At 37.7% G+C, this 20,596-nt stretch overlaps 1 protein-coding gene across 1 annotated transcript in view; it reads right to left on the bottom strand.

The window, feature by feature from the left end:
* The window catches only part of LOC150084394 (cell adhesion molecule Dscam1-like), a 687,198-nt gene that overhangs the window by 169,212 nt on the left and 497,390 nt on the right, over positions 1-20,596 (bottom strand). Inside the window, 2 exon segments of the mRNA XM_090376030.1 lie at positions 869-1,015; positions 1,018-1,053. Of these exon segments, the coding sequence (XP_090232156.1) occupies positions 869-1,015; positions 1,018-1,053 (183 nt within the window).

The following is a 20,596-nucleotide window of genomic DNA, read 5'->3' on the forward strand; positions in this document are numbered from 1 at the left end:
AACATGCTTCAAAAAAAGTTATTAGTCCTGGTAGTGACTGCTGCCTAGCTACTGGGGCCAGTCCAATCATCTTCATGATGCTGATTTTAATGCATAATTTGATTTTTTCCAGGTGATTAGCATTGGCATTAGTAGAGGCATACAATGCAAGAAAGCAAGCTTATGCAGCATTAGCCAAAAAAAAAAAAAAAAAAAAAAATTACAAAGACACTTTCAGTAATGGGGACACAGACCTGACCGGTAAGGATGTAACATCATGGTTAAAAACACACAAGGCTGACACTAACTGAGAAAAAAATAGCATATAATATTTCGACTGGTATTTCTAATGTATTACTTGCATTAGAAAATTTGAGCAATTACAAAAAAAAAAAAAAAGTACACAAAAAATGCAAGTAATTAGAAGTGAAAAATAAGCTAATATGTGTGATAAGTTGCATTATAAAATGGTGGATAACCAGTGATGAGTAAAGAACATATGCCAGAATGAAAACAAATAATATTTGAAAAAAAAAAAAAAGCAGATAATAAGATTAGCCATTTTACAAAATGCAAATTTACAGTATAGCACAACTGTGATAGATCAGCATGTCGAAGACTAAGAAAAACTGCTCCCAAATATTTGCCTTTGAGTTACTGATGTATAATAGACAGCAGTGATGGATATGTATATAATTTCATTGTAATCTGTATGTGAGGATTCAAAAAATAAATATTCATGTAAAAAAAAAAAGCTGAAGTTTTATTTGTCTGCTGTTAATGCAATTTTCTTTGAGATACCTTGGATTGTTTGACATACTTCTAGGGTTCCTCATCCACAATTTGAGAAACACAGGTCTATGCAAATTATCAAATGAATTATACCAACCTGCTCCCTGAGTTTTAGCAGCAACCACATCACTTGGTTTTCCCTTTCCAACACTGTTAAAAGCTACAATATAGAACTGATAATGAGAGCCACAGTAAAGATCGTGGAATGTATATGTATTCTGATGAGCTGGAACTTGCCTCTCTTCCAGGTTCCATACTGTTTCTTATAGTATAGAAAGTAACCTAGAAGATAGTAATTTAAATCAATGTATTCATATAAATCCAAAAAACAAAGCCTTGTTAAATATTATTAAACATGTTATTACAATTAGGTACAAAATGAAAAATGTTAATTATACTGGTGTACATTGAAATAAGGGAATCAGACCTGTAATAGAAAAAAAAACTTATAAAGCATAATACAGTATACGTCCATAAATCTAACATGCATTAAGATCTGATAGGAATCAGTTAAGAGGAATTACCACTTTAAATAGATAATACAAAACAAATATAAATAAAAATTATGTGGTTATAATGTGCATGTGCAGTAATCTGAACCCATGCTAATCCAAACTTTCATTAATCCAAACCAGATTCTGTTTTAAATATATATATATTTTTTAATAATTAAAAAGTATATTTTTCCATAATCAATAAAGAACTTGAAAATTTCTTGAAATAACATGAGTCAGTATTTGTTTATATTGCTGTTGTAGAGGTCAGCAGAAGTCTGAAGATAGCTACAACTGTCAACTGTGTACTATTTGCACATGCTCAAATGGAAAGTTAGCATCACTGTTTGTGAAATTTTTTGGCATGCCAGAAAGTGAACATTCCAGAACTGAGAATGCCCTGGATAGCTGGCAGTATAAAAAGAATATCAACTTTTTTTTGACACTCTTTCTAAACTACTGCTAATTAATCAATCTTTGCTCAGCAAAGAATGAGTAAGTGATTATAGAGGTCAACAAGTACTTTTCATTGAAAAAAAAAAAAATATCTGGACTAGATACACCTTCTGATGCTGATTGAAATCTTTGATTGATCTCTTATTGGTTTTCCTCTAGAATGTTTAGCAATTTGTGTTGAGATCAATTACATGAACATGATGAGACTGATTATAACACTCACATACCTATTTAGCTAACCAACACATATATAATTATTATTTTTTATTATTTTTTTTGTTTATACATCATATGTAATATGTACTGTTTGAATTTATCAATATCCTTGTTCTTTCATAATTTAATTTTACATTTTTTCAGGTAAGATCTGGTGAATTATTAAAACACATTCACTGTCATGCCTTGAAAGTGTAAAAACTGCCTCAACAAATTCTGTTTGTGTTCAGCTATTTCCTAACTAAATCATAATAGTGTATAATCACAATAGATATTTGAAAAATTTATCATAGATTGGCTGTCCTCTAGGCAACCAAAACAAGGCATGAGCACCACCTGCTATTTGTACTGTTTTTTTTAAATGAATTATGTGACTGGTTAAACAAAAGGAAAAAGTATGTGCCATTTGCCATACCCATGATATATAGAGAGCCAAAAAGACTACGATGGTATTATTACCTTTGCAATGTGAATGTAACAGGATTTTCAGCAAAAAACAAGCACAAAATTGTTTATTTGAACCTGCATTCAGTAATGAGACAATTCCTCATGATGACAAGATGCTAACTGTGGTACTTCCATAGCATGGGCTAGATTTTTTTGATGAAATGGAAGGTGATGAAAGTTCAACTACTGGAGAACTAAAAACTTCAACTGCTTCTGAGTACATATCCAGTGAAGAGAAATCAGAATTAGAACTGTTTACCCAGAATGCATTGAATAATCAAATTAGAAATCTAGCCCTTTCCAAAGATTAGCATTAGCAAAGGCACATGATGCAAGAAAGCAAGCTTATATAGCATCAGCCAAAAAAAAAAAAAAAACCTCTTATTTCACCCATCCACTTGCTCCAAATGTTTGCCAAGTTCTGCCTTGAATCTATTTAAGCTATTAACTTCTACAATGACAGATGGAAGTTTGTTCCACCAATCAACCACCCGCTGGCTAAAGGCAAACTTCTGCACATCTATCCTACAACCGTCTTTCCTCAATTTGAACTTATGCCCTCTCAGGTGATTATTCTGAGCAAGAGGAAGAATCCCATCCACATTGAGCATGCTAAACCAGTAGGGTAGCTACCCTTTTTCGGACCCAGAGGCAAAAGAACATGTTCGGGCCCCTACTTAATTAATGAATATTGCAAAAAGAGGAGACAGCCAAAGACATCAGGTCCGGAGGCAATTGCCTTGCCTACCTATATGATAGCTACGCCACTGGCTCAAACCATTCAAGGCTTTATTCACCTTAATCAGATCACCTCGCAGGTGCCTAGTCTTCAGACACTGTAATTTGCAAAACTTAAGCCTTTCTTTGTAAGAGCAACCCTTTGTTCCATTCACTAATCTTATTGCCCGTCTCTGTACTCGTTCCAACAGCTCTACATCCTTCTTAAAATGAGGCCTCCAGACCTGTATACAGTACTCAAGGTGTGGCCTGACCATTGCCTTATACACGGGGATAATCACCTCGTTATCCCTGCTAGAAAAATTCCTGTATATCATTGACAAGACACCATGAGCTACTCGTGCACCCATCTGCACTGCTCAGAAAACTTCATATCTGCCTGCACAATTACCCCCAGGTACTTTTCATTCTCTACCACTGTCAGTGTGGTACCACAGAGTTGATATGTTACTCTGGGATTACTGCTTCCCATATGTAGTACTTTACATTTGTCAATGTTAAACTTCAGTTGCCACCTCTCAGCCCATCTGCTCAACTTTTCTAGATCCTGCTGCAGCAGTGTACTGTCATTAGTGTCATTAACAACCCTGCCGACCTTCGTATCGTCTGCAACCTTGGACATTAAGCCTGATATACCATCAGCAATATCATTTATAAATACAGAAAACAACAATGGACCCAACACTGAACCCTGAGGAACTCCACTAATAACATTAGTCCACGAAGAGCAGTGTCCATTGATTGCCACTCTGTCTTCTCCCACTCAACCATCCTTTTATCCATAGCAGCAATTTGCCTCCAATGCTACACTGCTCCAGTTTGTGCAGCAGTCTTCCACATGCAACAGTATCAAAGGCTTTCCTAAGATCCAAATATATGATATCAAAGTTATTCTTTGCATCTAGTTACTTTGTGACTACATCACAGTATCCAATCAAATTAGTCAAACAAGACTTCCCCTTAACAAACCCATGCTGTGTCCGAGTTTAAACTGAAGTCTTGTTTAGATTGATCCTGCAATGCTTCTTTAACCAGTGCCTCCATTAATTACCCTGGAACAGAAGTTAAACTAACAAAGACACAGTTCTGTAATTATCTATGTCTCACTTTGCTCATCCTTTGTGGATCGGGGTCACATTTGCACATCTCCAGTCCATGGGTACTTCCCCTGAGTCCAGGGAAGCTCTCATAATTATGGATAAGGGTTTGCTTACTTCCTGTGCCACCTCCTTTAATATAAGTGGATAGATTCCATCCACCCCAAGTGCCTTCTTATGTTTATCTTCAACAATTTCTCCTACACTTTACTCTCAGTTATTACAAGATTATCTAGCTTACTGCCACAGTTGAATACACCTCTGGCATTCCCCTCCCCGAATAACTCCTCATGTATGAATGTGAATGCAAAATATTAATTTAGTTTGTTAGCTACCAAAGCAGGATCATCAACAGTTGAACCATCGATATCAAGTGGACTAATCTTATTCATCCCCTTCCTTCTAGAATTTACATAAGTAAAGAACTCTTTGCTGTTTTTATTTGCATCCTTTGCCAAATATTTGCCAAACCTTCTGCCTTTGCCTGTCTAACCTTCTTTGTAACTTGGTTACAGACCAGCTTATATCTATCATAGGCTTCTGTGTCACATGTTAATTTATATGTATCCCATGTATTTTTGTTCTCTGTCACATGTCTAATTAGTTCATCTGACATCCATTTAGGCTTAAATCTTGAACAATATTTTGTTTGTTGGTATGAAAAGCCTAGTAGCTTCCAAGATTAATTCTTTGAATGCTTCCCATTTTGAATTTGCTGTTGGTAACATCATCAGTTGGTTCCACTGTATAGAATTTAAATACTGTCTCAGACCACCATAGTCACCTTTACTAAAGCAAAAACCCTTCCCTTTACTCTTGATGGTAGTTACCTCTTTGAGTAAATCCTACTTCAGCACACTGTGATCACTGCCACCTAGTGGTTCCTTTATCTGCAGATTCTTGATGCATGAAGAATCATTACTGATAATCAGATAAAGAGTATTACTCCCTCTAGTCGTCTCCCAAACATGCTGATGTAGAAAACAATCATCCAATAAATCCACAAAAGCCTTGCTAGTGTGTGAGTGACCATCCCACAAACTCCAGTCAATATCCGGGAAATTAAAATCCCCCATTATAAGACACTCTAATTTACTGGCCCACTCTGTACAGTTGTTTATTATACAACTCAGTTCATTAGGCCTATAACAGACACCTACTCTCATTTTTCCTTTTCCAGTGCTTATGTCACACCAAACAGGTTCAACATTGCATTGTCCATCTACATCAAATGGATGCACTTCCTTAGATTTTATGTGTTTCTTAACTAACAGCATAACCCCTCCTCCCTTCCTGTCCTGTCTATCCTTTCTGTACACATTGTACTCCCAAATTCCAGTTCTGCACTGCGTGACATCGAATTTATTAACCGTACTCCTAGCATTGGTGTACATGCACCTGTTTCTACTCTTAGTTACCCTAACACAGCCCATGTATTTACTTGTTCCACTATGACTCCCAGTCTTGGAAATTCCCATTGCCTTGCTTTCTATGCTGCTACTCAATTGCATTTCAATAGAAGTAGTGCAAGAATCACTTTAACTCTGCCAGCGTCTACTGTTAATCTATTAGTCTGTGTATCCCTCCCAAGCTAGCAGTTTTCTGACCACCTAACTCTGCCTTGATAGCATCAGCAAATATTCTTGCATGCTTTCTATTTAAGTGTATCCCATCCTTGTAGAAGCAGTCTCTCCTGTTAACAAGCACAGACCAGGCTGAAAAAAATTCTTCCCGTTGAGCCTTGCACAATCTCTGCAAGACAGAACCGATCAACAAGGCTCTCGTCATATACTCCCTCCTATCATGTCTGGGCAGAATTGCAGACAGTTTCAAATTCAGCCCTAACTCACGGTTTTTTTTTCAGAATTGTCTTAAGCTGGACTTCTTGCCTTAAGACCAGAGTAGAAACACTTGGTTGAGAAAAACTTGAGAAAGAGTCTCTCACTTAAAACATCAAATAAGAAATGAAGTTTTGGAGATATTCTTTATAGTAAACTGTCTGCTCTGCTATTGCCATAATATCAGTGGAGTTTTTAGTGATTTTGTTCACAAGTATACATTACATCTGAATGGCACCTTTTCATTGACTTCTCATAGAGAAGTTTAAAGGCTGTTCTCTTACGAAATGGTTCTCTTATCTAAAAGCTGTTCTCTTATCCATCCCCAATCAGCTGAATGCAGTCTTCATCCCACTTTGTTCATCTAAATGAGACATATTATAACATGAAGATACCACTTGAAGCAATTCAGTACAGCAATCACTAATGACAGTACGCTGCTGCAACAGGATCTAGAAAAGTTGAGCAGATGGGCTGAGAGGTGGCACATGAAGTTTAACATTGACAAATATAAAGTACTACATATGGGAAGCAGCAACCCCAGAGTGACGTATCAACTCTGTGGTAGTACACTGACAGTGGTAGAGAACGAAAAGGACCTGGGGGTAATTGTGCAGGCAGATATGAAGTTTTCTGAGCAGTGCAGATGGTCTGCAAGAGTAGCTCATGGTGTCTGTCTTGTCAATGATATATAGGAATTTTTCTAGCAGGGATAAGGAGGTGATTATTCCCTTGTATAAGACAATGGACAGGCCACACCTTGAGTACTGTATACAGGTCTGGAGGACACATTTTAAGAAGGATGTAGAGCTGTTGGAACGAGTACAGAGAAGGGCAACAAGATTAGTGAATGGAACAAAGGGTTGCTCTTATGAAGAAAGGCTTAAATTTTGCAAATTATAGTGTCTGGAGACTAGGCACCTGTGAGGTGATCTGATTGAGGTGCATAAAGCCTTGAATGGCTTGAGTACGCTCAATGCTGATGGGATTCTTCCTCTTGCTCAGAATAATCACCTGAGAGGGCATAAATTCAAACCGAGGAAAGACAGATGTAGGATAGATGTGTGGAAGTTTTCCTTTAGCCAGCGGGTGGTTGGTTGGTGGAACAGACTTCCATCCTTTGTTGTGGAAGTTGATAGCCTAAATAAATTTAAGGCTGAGCTGGACAGGTACTTGGAACAAACGAAGGGGTGAAATGGGAGCGTGTTTTTTTTTTTTTTTTTTTGGCTGATGCTACATAAGCTTGCTTTCTTGCATCATATGCCTCTACTAATGCTAATGGAATACCTGTGGTGACCTCAAAGTCATTTGTATGTTAATGGGCATGAAAAGTTTGTTTGTTAGTTGGTTTTTAGGAGCATTAGCAACTAAGGCCATATTGCTACAGGGATATGCGGTGGTCATTCCCTGACCTTTCCGCATCCTCCGTATTTGGTGGTCATGGGTTCGAACCCCAATCTAATCAAGAAGCATGTGCTAGGCACTGCTGCTCCTGCCCACCTGGCCACGGGGGCACCTGGGCATAAAAGAAGGGTTCACAAAATATTGTTGTTTCCTATGTATGTGGCACAGCCATTCTGCTGCAACCATTTCATCATCAGATACTACAGCAGCCTCAAAAAAGCACACATGGGCTAGTAACAAGTATTGTTCAGTATGTTCCATTAGTGGATTCAATGAAGATTTTTTTTCTACCTCCCCACGTAAAACTTAGCCTAATGAAGAATTTTATGATAGTGATTGGTAAGTTGAATTAGCAGTAGCATAAGCTTTAGCAAAGGTACATGATGCAAGAAAGCAAGCTTATATAGAATCAGCCAAAAAATTTTAAGCTATTGACTTCTACAATGACAGGTGGAAATTTCCTATGTAGGTGGGACAGCCATTCTGCTGCGACCATTTCATCAGACACTACAGTCTCAAATAAGCACACATGGGCTAGTAACAAGTATTGTTCAGTATGTTCCATTAGTGGATTCAACGAAGATTTTTTTTCTATCTCCCCCATGTCAAACTTAGCCTAATGAAGAATTTTATTATAGTGATTGGTAAGTTTCAATCAACCACCTCCTGATAAAGGCAAATTTCCGCTCATCTATCCTACATCTGTCTTTCCTCAATTTGAATTAATGCCCTCTCAGGTGATTATTCTGAGCAAGAGGAAGAATCCCATCAGCTTTGAGCATGCTCAAACCATCCAAGGCTTTATACACCTGAATAAGATCACCTTGCAGGTGCCTAGTCTCCAGACACTGTAATTTGAAAAACGTAAGCTTTTCTTCATAAGAGCAACCCTTTGTTCCATTCACTAATCTTGTTGCCCTTCTCTGTACTTGTTCCAACAGCTCTACATCCTTCTTACAATGAGGCCTCCCGAAACTGTATACAGTACTCAAGGTGTGGCCTGACCATTGCCTTATACAAGGGGATAATCACCTCCTTATCCCTGCTAGAAAAATTCCTACATATCACTGACAAGACACCATGAGCTACTCTTGCAGACCATCTGCACTGTTCAGAAAACTTCATATCTGCCTAAACAATTACTTCCAGGTCCTTCTCATTCTCTAGCACTGTCAGTGTAGTACCACACGGTTGATATGTTACTCTGGGAATACTGCTTCCCATAAGCAGTACTTTACATTTGTCAACGTTAAACTTCATTTTCCACCTCTCAGCCCATCTGCTCAACTTTTCTAGATCCTGTTGCAGCAGTGTACTGTCATTAGTGTCATTAACAACCCTGCCAACCTTCGTAATGTCTGCAAATTTGGACAATAAGCCTGATATACCATTGTCAATATCATTAATGAATACAGAAAACAACTGACCCAACACTGAACCCTGGGGTACTCCACTAATAACATTAGTCTATGACTAATGTTATTAGTGGAGTAATTAGTGGAGTAAAGTTACTCCACTAATAACATTAGTCATTCTCTAGCACTGTCAGTGTAGTACCACACAGTTGATATGTTACTCTGGGAATACTGCTTCCCATAAGCAGTACTTTACATTTGTCAACGTTAAACTTCATTTTCCACCTCTCAGCCCATCTGCTCAACTTTTCTAGATCCTGTTGCAGCAGTGTACTGTCATTAGTGTCATTAACAACCCTGCCAACCTTCGTAATGTCTGCAAATTTGGACAATAAGCCTGATATACCATCGTCAATATCATTAATGAATACAGAAAACAACTGACCCAACACTGAACCCTGGGGTACTCCACTAATAACATTAGTCTATGAAGAGCAGTGTCCATTGATTACCACTCTCTGTCTTCTCCCACTCGATCATCCCTTTATCCATAGCAGCAATTTGCCTCCAATGCTACATTGGTCCAATTTGTTCAGCAGTCTTCCATGTGCAACAGTATCAAAAGCTTTTCTAAGATACAAATATATGATATCAAAATTATTCTTTGCATCCAGTTCCTTTGTGACTACATCATAGTATCCAATCAATTTGGTCAGACAAGACTTCCCCTTAACAAACCCATGCTGTGTCCGTGCTATAACTGGAGTCTTTTCTAGATGATCCTGCAATGCTTTTTTATCCAGTGCCTCCATTAATTTTCCTGGAACAGAATTTAAACTAACAGGTATGTAATTACCTGTGTCTCCATTTGATCCTCCTTTGTGGATTTGGGTCACATTTGGACATCTCCAGTCCACGGGTACCTTCCTGAGTCCAAGGAAGCTTTCATAATTATGGCTAAGGGTTTGCTTACTTCCTTTGCTGCCTCATTTAATATAACTTGATAGATTTCATCCACCCCCACGTGCCTTTCATGTGTGTTTATCTTGAACAATTTTTCCTCTACTTTACTCTGTTATTACAAGATTATCGAGCTTACTTCCAGAGTTTAAAAACCTCTGGCATTCCCCATCCCTGAATATCTCCTCATGTGTGAATGTAGATGCAAAATATTCATTTAGTTTGTTAGCTACATGAGCAGGATCATCAACAGTTGAACCATAGATAGAAGTTGACCAATCTGATTCATCTCCTTCCTTCTAGAGTTTACATAAGTAAAGAACTCTTTGCTGTTTTACTTTGCATACTTTGCCAAAGATTTCTAGTAATCTGCCTTTGTCTGCCTAATCTCCCTTGTGACTTGGTTACAGACCAGCTTATATCTATCATAGGCTTCTGTGCCACCTGTTAATTTATATGTATCCCATGCATTTTTCTTCTCTGCCACATGTCTAATTAGTTCATCTGACATCCATTTCAGTCTAAATCTTGAACATATTTCTTTGTTGGTATGAACACCCTAGAAGCTTCCAAGATTAATTCTTTGAATGCTTCCCATTTTGAATTTGCTGTTGGTAACATCATCAGTTGGTCCCACCGTATAGAATTTCAATACTGTCTCAGACCACCATAGTCACCTTTAGGAAAGCAAAATCCCTTCCTTTTACCCCTGATGGTAGTTACCTCTTTGAGTAAATCCCACTTCAGCACACTGTGATCACTGCCACCTAGTGGTTCCTTTATCTGCAGATTCTTAATGCATGAAGAATCACTACTGATAATCAGATCAAGAGTATTACTCCCTCTAGTTGCCTCCCGAACATGCTGCTGAAGAAAACAATCATCCAATAAATTCACAAAAGCCTTGCTAGTGTGTGAGTGACCAACCCACAAATTCCAGTCAATATCTGGGAAATTAAAATCCCCCATTATAAGACACTCTGAGTTACTGGTCCACTCATCAGAGTCATTAGTCCTATAACACACTTCTACTCTCAATTTTCGTTTCCCAATGCTTACGTCACACCAAACTGACTCGACACTGCACTGTCCAGCCACGTTGACTGGCTGTCCTTCCTTGGATTTTGTGTGTTTCTTAACTAATAGAATAACCCCTCCTCCCTTCCTTTCCTGTCTATCCTTCCTGTACACATTCTACTCCCCAAATTCCATTTCTGCATTCCTTATATCTGTGTGACACTACATCTCTGATATCCTAACAATATCTGCCTTTGATGTTTTGACCAACACCTCAAATTCATCAAATTTAATTACCAACTACTAGCATTAGTGTACAGACAAATATACATGCAGCACCTGTTCCTATTCTTAGCTACCCTAACACATCCTGTGTATATACTTGTCCTGCAATGACTCACAGCAGTCTCTGAAATCACTTGCACCTTGTTTTTCAGATTGCTGCTCATTTCAATAGATGCAGTGCAAGATTCACTTTTGTCTCTGCCAGTGGCTACTGTTAATCTATTAGTCCATGTATCCTCCCAAGCTAGTAGTTTTCCGACCCACCTAACTCTGCCTCGATAGCATCAGCAAATATTCTTGCACCCTTTCTATTTAAGTGTATCCCATCCCTGTAGAAGCAGTCGTTCCTGTTAACAAGCACAGACCACACTGAGAAAAATTCTACCCCTTGAGTCTTGCACAATTTCTCCAGGGTCGAATTGATCGACAGGGCTCTAATCATATACTCCCTCCTATCGTGTCTGGGCAGAATTGCACACTTTCAAATTCAACTCTTACTCACGCCTTTTTTTTCAACATTGACCTGTACTTGTTAAGTAATTCTGCCATCTCCTATTCTTAATATCATTAGTGCCAACGTGTACAACAATATCACCCTTTGTGCCCTGAAAAGATATTATCTGCTCTTCAACATCATCAACCTTTGCCCCTGGCAGACATACCTTGGTCCTTTTCCAACTATCCTTTTTGCACAATATGTTTCCCGTTTCCCTGACAATAGAGTTACTGACAACAACTAATTCCTTTGGGACCAGCTCATTCTGCCTTGGGGGTTGCTGCTGTGTTGTATGATGTTCAAGTGCTGTTGTGTGATGTTCAAGTGGGCAGGTGGGAGCTTGATAGGCCCTTCAATTTAAATTCTTCGAGGGCATCCACCCTGTCCTTCAAGCTCTCATATAGCCCCATAACAACCCTGAGTTGGTGCCTGATTTCCTCACACTCCTTACAACATGCGCGCACACAAAGACATTCCCTTTGGCAATATCATGTCCCATTCCTGATTGCTCCAAAAACAAGTAGTGCATTTCAAGAGGCTGTGATTCAGAGGACAACTGGCCCCTCAGTTCTCCTGAGCCACAGCACTCCCATTAGTTTGAGCCTTTTGCTTTGCTGCTCTGATCTGAGCGATTTGTATTCAATTTCAAATAAAATTCCAATACAAAATATAACCCTAAACTTAAACCTCAATGCAGTTGTAACACTATATATATGTATTTCAGTATCGAATATTATCTCCGAGTTACGTTATATGACTTTCTTACCTCCTGTCAAGTTACATGTATTAATTTATAATGTAACATTTGTAAAAACTATATCATTATATGTATTTAGTTAAAAAAGTACAATTTAATTGACAATGAAATTTAATAAGGTTAGAAAATTTTATTGATTAATTGATACTACTATACTCGCTATCTAGTTTTACGTTAAACCTTACGCTATCTAGTTCAGTGTGTTCGTTGAATCATATAACAATGGCGGCAAGTTATGAACGTTAAATCTACAGACACAAGGTATTAATTACATTCAAAATCGCACTACCTAAATTCAAAATAAATCACAGAGCTTGACTAGGTCTATAAGCTACTTATAGAAAATAATTTAATATAACAATTGATTCAATAAAAAAAATGGCTAAATATAATTAAAAACTTAGCATTTGCGGGAGCTGCAAAACTTGTCCAACACGTGGATTAGATACCCTTACTGATACTAAGTAATAACCTACAAAATCTCTATCTAAGTTCAAATTAAACTAAAGTATTGTTACTAGGAATATAAAACACTACTAGAAAATAAATTAATACGGCAATTTAAGTTAATCAAAAGGCAAAAATTTAAGGAAACCTCTCTATTAGTTGGAGCTGTAAAAACTTCGCCTGTTCACGTGTACTCAAATACCCAAAATTTGAGAGAATTTGAGAGGACTTCATTACTTAAGTGAAAAATTTCCAAAGATCAGTGCAAAAAAAGTGATACAGGGAATCTTTGTAGGGCCTCAAATCAGACAGCTTCTACAGGATGAAAGTTTTGAAAAATGCCTTAATATATTAGGATGAAAAGCATGGCAGACTTTCAAATGGCTTTTTGGAAATGTTTTGGATCACTGAAATTTTATTTCTTGCATTTGTATCTAGACTTCTTTCTCAAAAAACTTGTCACAGTGAGTGATGAGTAGGGGGAATGATTCTATCAAAACATTATATCAATGAAAAATCGCTACCAAGGTTTTTATAATGAACATATGTTGACACACTACTGTTTGATATTGTGTTATGTTTGATATTCCTGACAAAGTGAACCAATGGAATTCATTTGCACATTTTTAAAGTGTACATATCTTGTTTTAAAATAGTGTACTGTATTATTTGAACTATATGTATAAAGTTGTATTGGGCTTAAACTATAAACAAGATAAAAATGTAATGTAACCATTCTCATGTGTTTCGTAATGAAATTATCTTAACTTGTGCTGTTATTAACAGCAATCATATTATGATAACCACATGCTAGGAACAAACCAAGAACATATTTGAAATAAGTGCACAAAACTAGTTTAAAAAATTATGTTTACACTGATGAGCCAAAACAATATGACCAGCGAGTCATTATGCAAATTGAAGCAACTGCAGGTGAACTACGGCACGTGCATGGGTCGAGACATGGTATAAAAAATACCTGATACTGAGCTCTGTTAATCAGTGTTACTCTTGTTCTTCAGATGGGAAAGGCAGAGGATTTAAGCAAGTTTGACAAAGGCCAAATTGTAATGGCCAGACGACTGAATCAGAGCATATCCAAAACAGCACAGCTGGTGGGATGCTCAAGGTCAGCTGTGGTTAGTACCTACCGAAAGTGTTCCAAGGAGGGAAACCCACAGACTGCTGGGCGACCACGGCTCATCGATGCTCGAGGTGAGCAAAGGCTCTCCCGGATGGTACGTGGCAACAGAAGGGCAACTGTGGCACAACTCACAATAATTGGAATGCTGGTGACAGGAGTAATGTGTCACAACACACAGTACATCGACCCCTCCGGAAAATGGGGCTGTGTAGCCGCAGACCACTTTGAGTGCCCATGCTAACCACGGTTGACTGGCAACAGTGCCTACAATGGGCACGTGAACATTGAAACTGGACTTTGAGTGATTGGAAGAAGGTCGTCTGGTCCGATGAATTGCATTTCCTGTTGTACCATGTGGACAGCCGAGTACATTTGTTTGTTTGTTTGTAATTTGGTTTTTAGGAGCATTAGCAACTAAGGCCATATTGCTCCGGGGATATGCGGTGGTCATTCCTTGACCTTTCCGCATCCTCCGTATTTGGTGGTCATGGGCTCGAACCCTGGTCTAATCAAGAAGCGTGTGCTATGCACTGCTGCTCCTGCCCTCCATTTGGATCAATGTACCTACGTGAGGTGACTTTCTCTGCAATGGCTATTATTAAAACCACGTTTAGAAATAAACTTAACTTGGAATCAGATCTTTGGGTAGCTGTGTCCCACAATATGAAATCAAGATATACAGCAATAATGAAAAATATTCAAGCACATTGTTCCCACTAAAAAGTTCAGTTGATTTGAATCATACAACTTTGTACTTTGATTTCAATTTCAATTTGTTTTGTATTTTTGCATCGAATTAGATAGTGATCTTTTCAAATTATATGTAATTTTATATATGTGATTCTAGATATAATGTGTACCATGTAAATTATTTATAAATAAAACAAATAGTATTACATTACATTTACTACACTTGTTACATTAATGATTTCATATCATTTTGTACTTGAACTTCAATTTAATTTTGTTTTGTATTTTTTATTTGTGATCTTTTAAAATTGTATGTGATTTTAGATATAATGCCTTCCATGTAAATGATTTATAAATAAAACAATACATTACACTTAAATATTTAATTTTTTATTCCATGATGAGCACTAGCCCTTTTAATTAAAATGGGCTAGTGCTCATTTAATTAAGGGTGCGCGACCAAAAAAGTTTGGGAACCACTGCTTTACACCATGCCAATTAATGGTGTGCATTTCTTTTTGTTATAAAAGGCTTGTGGGCTGTGACTTTTTTGCAAATATTTGTGGAAGAGCATGCAGCACTCTAAAACACTTATATCATGTCATTAAAACACTTATAGGTTTGTCTAAGGATGTTCACAGCTCCAAACTCATATTCTCTATAGCAGGCATGTAAAACTAGCAGCATCCAGGCCATGTGTGGCCCGCAAATGGTTTTACAGGTTAATAGTATTAATCATATTTGAAATAATAGTAAATAGTGATATTTAAAGGAGATACACTAATATAAAATTTAAATAAAATGGATAAATTATATGAAATTCATTGCCAGCAGTATAATTGTTGCTGGTCTCTATAGCACCGTTAGAATAACTAAGAGTAAGAACAGGTGCATGTAGACCAATGCTAGGAATATCGTAAACAAATCTAATGAATTTGAAGTGCTGGTTAAGACATCCAAGGTGGATATTGTTGGAATATCAGAGACTTGGTGCCACTCAGATATAAGGGATGCAGAATTGGAATTTGGGGAGTACAATGTGTACAGAAAGGATAGACAAGATAGGAAGGGAAGAGGGGTTATGCTGTTAGTTAAGAAACACATAAAATCTAAGGAAGTGCATCCAGTTTACATAGATGGACAGTGCAATGTTGAGTCAATTTGGTGTGACGTAAGCACTGGAAAAGCTAAAATGAGGGTAGGAGTTTGCTATATGTCTAATGACTCTGATAAGTACAATGAACAATTATACAGTAAATCAGAGTGTCTTATAATGGGGGATTTTAACTTCCCAGATATAGACTGGAACTTGTGGGTTGGTCACTCGCACACTAGCAAGGCTTTTGTGGATTTATTGGATGATTGTTTTCTACATCAGCATGTTCGGGAGGCAAATAGAGGCAGTAGTACTCTTGATCTGATTATCAGTAGTGATTCTTCATGCATTAAGAATCTGCAGATAAAGGAACCACTAGGTGGCAGTGATCACAGTATGCTGAAGTGGAATTTACTCAAAGAGGTAACTACCATCAGGGGTAAAGGGAAGAGTTTTTGCTTTCATAAAGGCAACTACGATGGTCTGAGACAGTATTTAAATTCTATACAGCGGGACCAACTGCTGATGTTACCAACAGCAAATTCAAAATGGGAAGCATTCAAAGAACTTATCTTGGAAGCTACTAGGTTTTACATACCAACTAAGAAATATTGCTCTAAGTTCAGGCCTAAATGGATGTCAGATGAACTAATGAAACTCGTGGCAGAGAGGAAAAATGCATAGGACACACATAAATTGTCAGGTGACACAGAAGCTTATGGTAGAGCTAGTCTGCAACCAAGTCACAAAGGAGGTTAAGCAAACGAAGGCAGATTATGAAAAATCTTTGGAAAAAGATGCAAAGAAAAACAGCAGAGACTTCTTTACTTATATGAACTCTAAAAGGAAGGGCTTGGTTGGTTGGTTGTTTAGGATTTTATGGCGCATTAGCATCTAAGGCTATAATGTGCCAAGTCAACTAAAAGGAAGGAGATGAATCAGATTGGTTCACTTGATATCAATGGTTTGACTGTAGATGATCATTCTCACATAGCTGCCGAACTAAATGAGTATTCTGCATCTGCATTCACACATGAGGAGTTATTTAAGGAGGACAAGGCCAGATGTTTATCAAACTCTAACAGGGAGTTAAATGTTTTGTAATGACTGAGAGAAAAGTGAAGGTGAAATTGTTGAAGTTAAACATAAGAAAGGCACCTAGGGTGGTTGGGATCTATCCAGTTATATTGAAGGAGGTAGCAAAGGAAGTAAGCAAACCCTTAGCCATAATTATGAGAGCATCCTTGGAAATGGGGGAAGTCCTCACGGACTGGAAATGTGCAAATGTATCTCCAATTCACAAAGGGGGATCAAAGGGTAACTACAGACAAGTAATTACAGACCTGGTAGTGTGACTTCTGTTCCAGGGAAAATAATGGAGTCACTGGTTAAAGAAGCCTTGCAGGATCATTTAGACAAGACTGCAGCAATAATTTAGACACAGCATGGGTTTGTCGAGGGGAAGTCTTATCTGACGAATTTGAATGGATACTATGATGTGGTCACAAAGGAACTGGATGCAAAAAATAATTTTGATATCATATAGTTGGATTTCAGGAAAGCTTTTGATACTGTTGCACAGGGAAGACTACTGTACAAATTGGAGCAGTATGGCATTAAGGGCAAGTTGCTACAATATGTACAAAGCCATGAATGGTTTGAGCATGCTCAATGCTGATGGAATTCTTCCTCTTGCTCAGAATAATCACCTGAGAAGGCATAAATTCAAATTGAGGAAAGACAGTTGTAGGACAGATGTGCAGAAGTTTGCCTTTAGCCAGCGGGTAGTTGATTAGTGGAACAGACTTCTACCTTTTGTTTTGGAAGTTGATAGCCTAAATAAATTTAAAGCTGAGCTGGACAGGTATTTGAAATGAATGGAGGGGTGAAATGGGAGCGGTTTTTTTTTTTTTTTTTTTTTTTTTTGCTGTGGTGCATAAGCTTTCTTTCTTGCATCATATGCCTCTACTAATTTGTTTGTTTGTTATTTGGTTTTTAGGAGCATTAGCAACTAAGGCTATATTGCTCTGGGATATGCGGTGGTCATTTCCTGACCTTTCCGCATCCTCCGTATTTGGTGGTGACGGGCTCGAACCCCGGTCTAATCAAGAAGCGTGTGCTACGCACTGCTGCTCCTTCCCACCTGGCTACGGAGGCGGCGCCTCTACTAATACTAATGGATAAAAGGATGGTTGAGTGGGAGAAGACAGAGAGTGGTGGTCAATGGGTACTGCTCCGCATGGACTAATGTTATTAGTGGTATCCCTCAGTGTTCGACCCATTGTTGTTTTATATATTTATCAATGATATTGATGAAGGTATATCAAGCTTAATGTCAAAGTTTGTTGATAATACAAAGGTTGGCAGGGTTGTTAATAACAGTAATGACAGTATGCTGCTGCAAGAGGATCTGGAAAAGTTGAGTAGATGGGCTGATAAGTGGCAACTGAAGTTTAACATTGACAAATGCAAAGTACTGCATATGGGTAGCAGTAACTCCAGAGAAATGTACCAACTATGTGGTGTTACACTTAGGGTAGTGGAGAATGAAAGAAACCTTTCAGTAATTATGCAGTCAGATGTGAAGTTTTCTGAGCAGTGCAGACAGGCTGCCACAGTAGGTCATAGGGTATTGTCAATGATATACAGGAATTTTGTGAGCAGGTATAAGGAGGTGATTATCCTCTTGTATAAGGCAATGGTCAGGCCACACCTTGAGTACCACGTACATGTCTGGAAGCCTCATTTTAGGAAGGATGTAGAGTTGCTAGAATGAGTAGAGAGAAGGGCAACAAGACTGGTGAAGGAAACAAAGGCGTGCTCTTATGAAGAAAGGCTTAAGTTCTGCAAATTGCAGCTTCTGGAGACTAGGCATCTGTGAGGCAATCTTATTGAAGTGTATAAGATCTTTAATGGATTGAGCAGGCTTAATGCTGATGGGATTCTCCCTCTTGCTCAGAATACAAACCTGAGGGGGCATAGATTCAAACTGAGGAAAGACAGTTGCAGAACAGATGTGCAGAAGTTTGCCGTTAGCCAGTGGGTAGTTGATTGCTGGAACAAACTTCCATCAGTTGTCGTGGAAATTGATAGCATAAATAAATTCAAGGCAGAACTAGACAAACATTTGGAATGAATGGATCAGTGAAATGGGAAGAGTTGTTTTTTTCTTTCTTTTTTTTTTTTTTTTTTGGCTGATGCTGTATAAGCTAGCTTTCTTGGATCATGTGCCTCTACTAATGATCATGCTAGTCCTTTTAATTAAACTAAGGGTGCACAACCAAAAATGTTTGGAGACCACTGCTTTACACCACGTTAATTAAAGGTGTTATTTCTTTTTGTTGTCAAAGGCTTGTGGGCTGTGACCTTTTCACAAATATTTGTGGAAGAGCATGCAGCTCACTACATGACATGAAAACACATCAGTTTGTCTAGGGATGTTCACAGCTTCAAACGTAAATTCTCTATAGCAGGCATGTAAAACTAGCAGCAGTGCAGGCCATGCGCGGCCCACAAATGGTTTTATAGGTTAATAGTATTAATCATATTTGAAATATCAGTAAATACCAATACTTAAAGGAGATACACTAATATAAAATTTAAATAAAATGGATAAATTATATGAAATTCATTGCCAGCAATATAAATGCTGCTGCTAAAGAAATGGCATATTACTGATAAGGAGAACATACAAATATTTAATATATTTCTTTTAATAAATGCCCCACTGATGTGTTTTGTGCACAATAGTATGGCCCATTAGCATGTCAAACTGGTGGCATGCAGTTCTGTCAGAGTCTGACACCTCTGTTCTAGGATCTGATGACAAGATGAAGTAAGCAGCCACCTCAAGGTGGTACATAGGCTGTATTTTACACCAACTAGTCGTTTCTTGGGTTCAGTGTCACTTCTGGACTTTTATTCTTCAGCACATTGCCATATGTTTACTTAAGAAAGTTTAATTCCCGAGAAAATATATTGCCCCACAGACATTTTTGCCCCAATTATATCTGATTGTCATTCCCCTATGAAAATTTTTTTAGCTTCGTTCATGTGTCCATAGTTCGGAAAAAATGTAGGATATAAATTCTAGGCTAATTATTGACCACCTTCTAAACCAAAAAAATTTGTATATTTCATAATTTGCAAATTTCCTGTACAAAATAGATACTTGAGACTCAGGAATGATTATAAGAAAAGATAATAATAACCTCACCAGTAACAATGATTATAAATTAAAAAAAAAAAAAAAAAAGAAAGAAAATCTCCCATTGAGCCCCATCACCTAAGAAGACCACAAGGCAACAAGACTGATGCAATCACATCATTTACATACTTGTTTTGACAAACTGTAGCTCTTATAGTTACAAATTCCTTAGTACATTACTTATACTTCCTCTCTTTGGTAATCAGGAATTGTCCTGTGGGTGTATTCTGGCGCTTGATTTTTCACAGCATAAGAGCTGCAGTTATTCAAATCAGTTTCATTATTGCACTGATCAGTTAGATTCTCAATTGGTATTACACTGATTTGTTTAGCTATATTGAAATGCTGTGATCCCAACATTCATTGCTGTCTTATGGACTTCTATGTATTTTAATTTAAAATCATTAGTAATAGTAATAGCTATATAGTGTAAGAAAGCCACAGGCTTTTGCTGTACTTGCCAGAGGAAAAAAAAAGTATATAATAAAATACAAATTATTTGCTTCCCACCTCACATTAGTAACTATCCAGTTGACCTTTGAATTTATTCAAACTGTCAGCCTCAACTACCTGTAAAGGCAACCTGTTTCAGCAATCAACAACTCACTGGCTAAAAGAAAAACTTTCCACAATCTAGTCTAAACCTCTTCCCCTATAATTTGAATTTATGCCCTTGAATTC

The sequence above is a fragment of the Mastigoproctus giganteus genome, chromosome 6 (assembly GCF_048544385.1).
Source record: "Mastigoproctus giganteus isolate SK-2022 chromosome 6, ASM4854438v1, whole genome shotgun sequence".
NCBI classification, from domain to species: Eukaryota; Metazoa; Arthropoda; class Arachnida; order Uropygi; family Thelyphonidae; genus Mastigoproctus; species Mastigoproctus giganteus.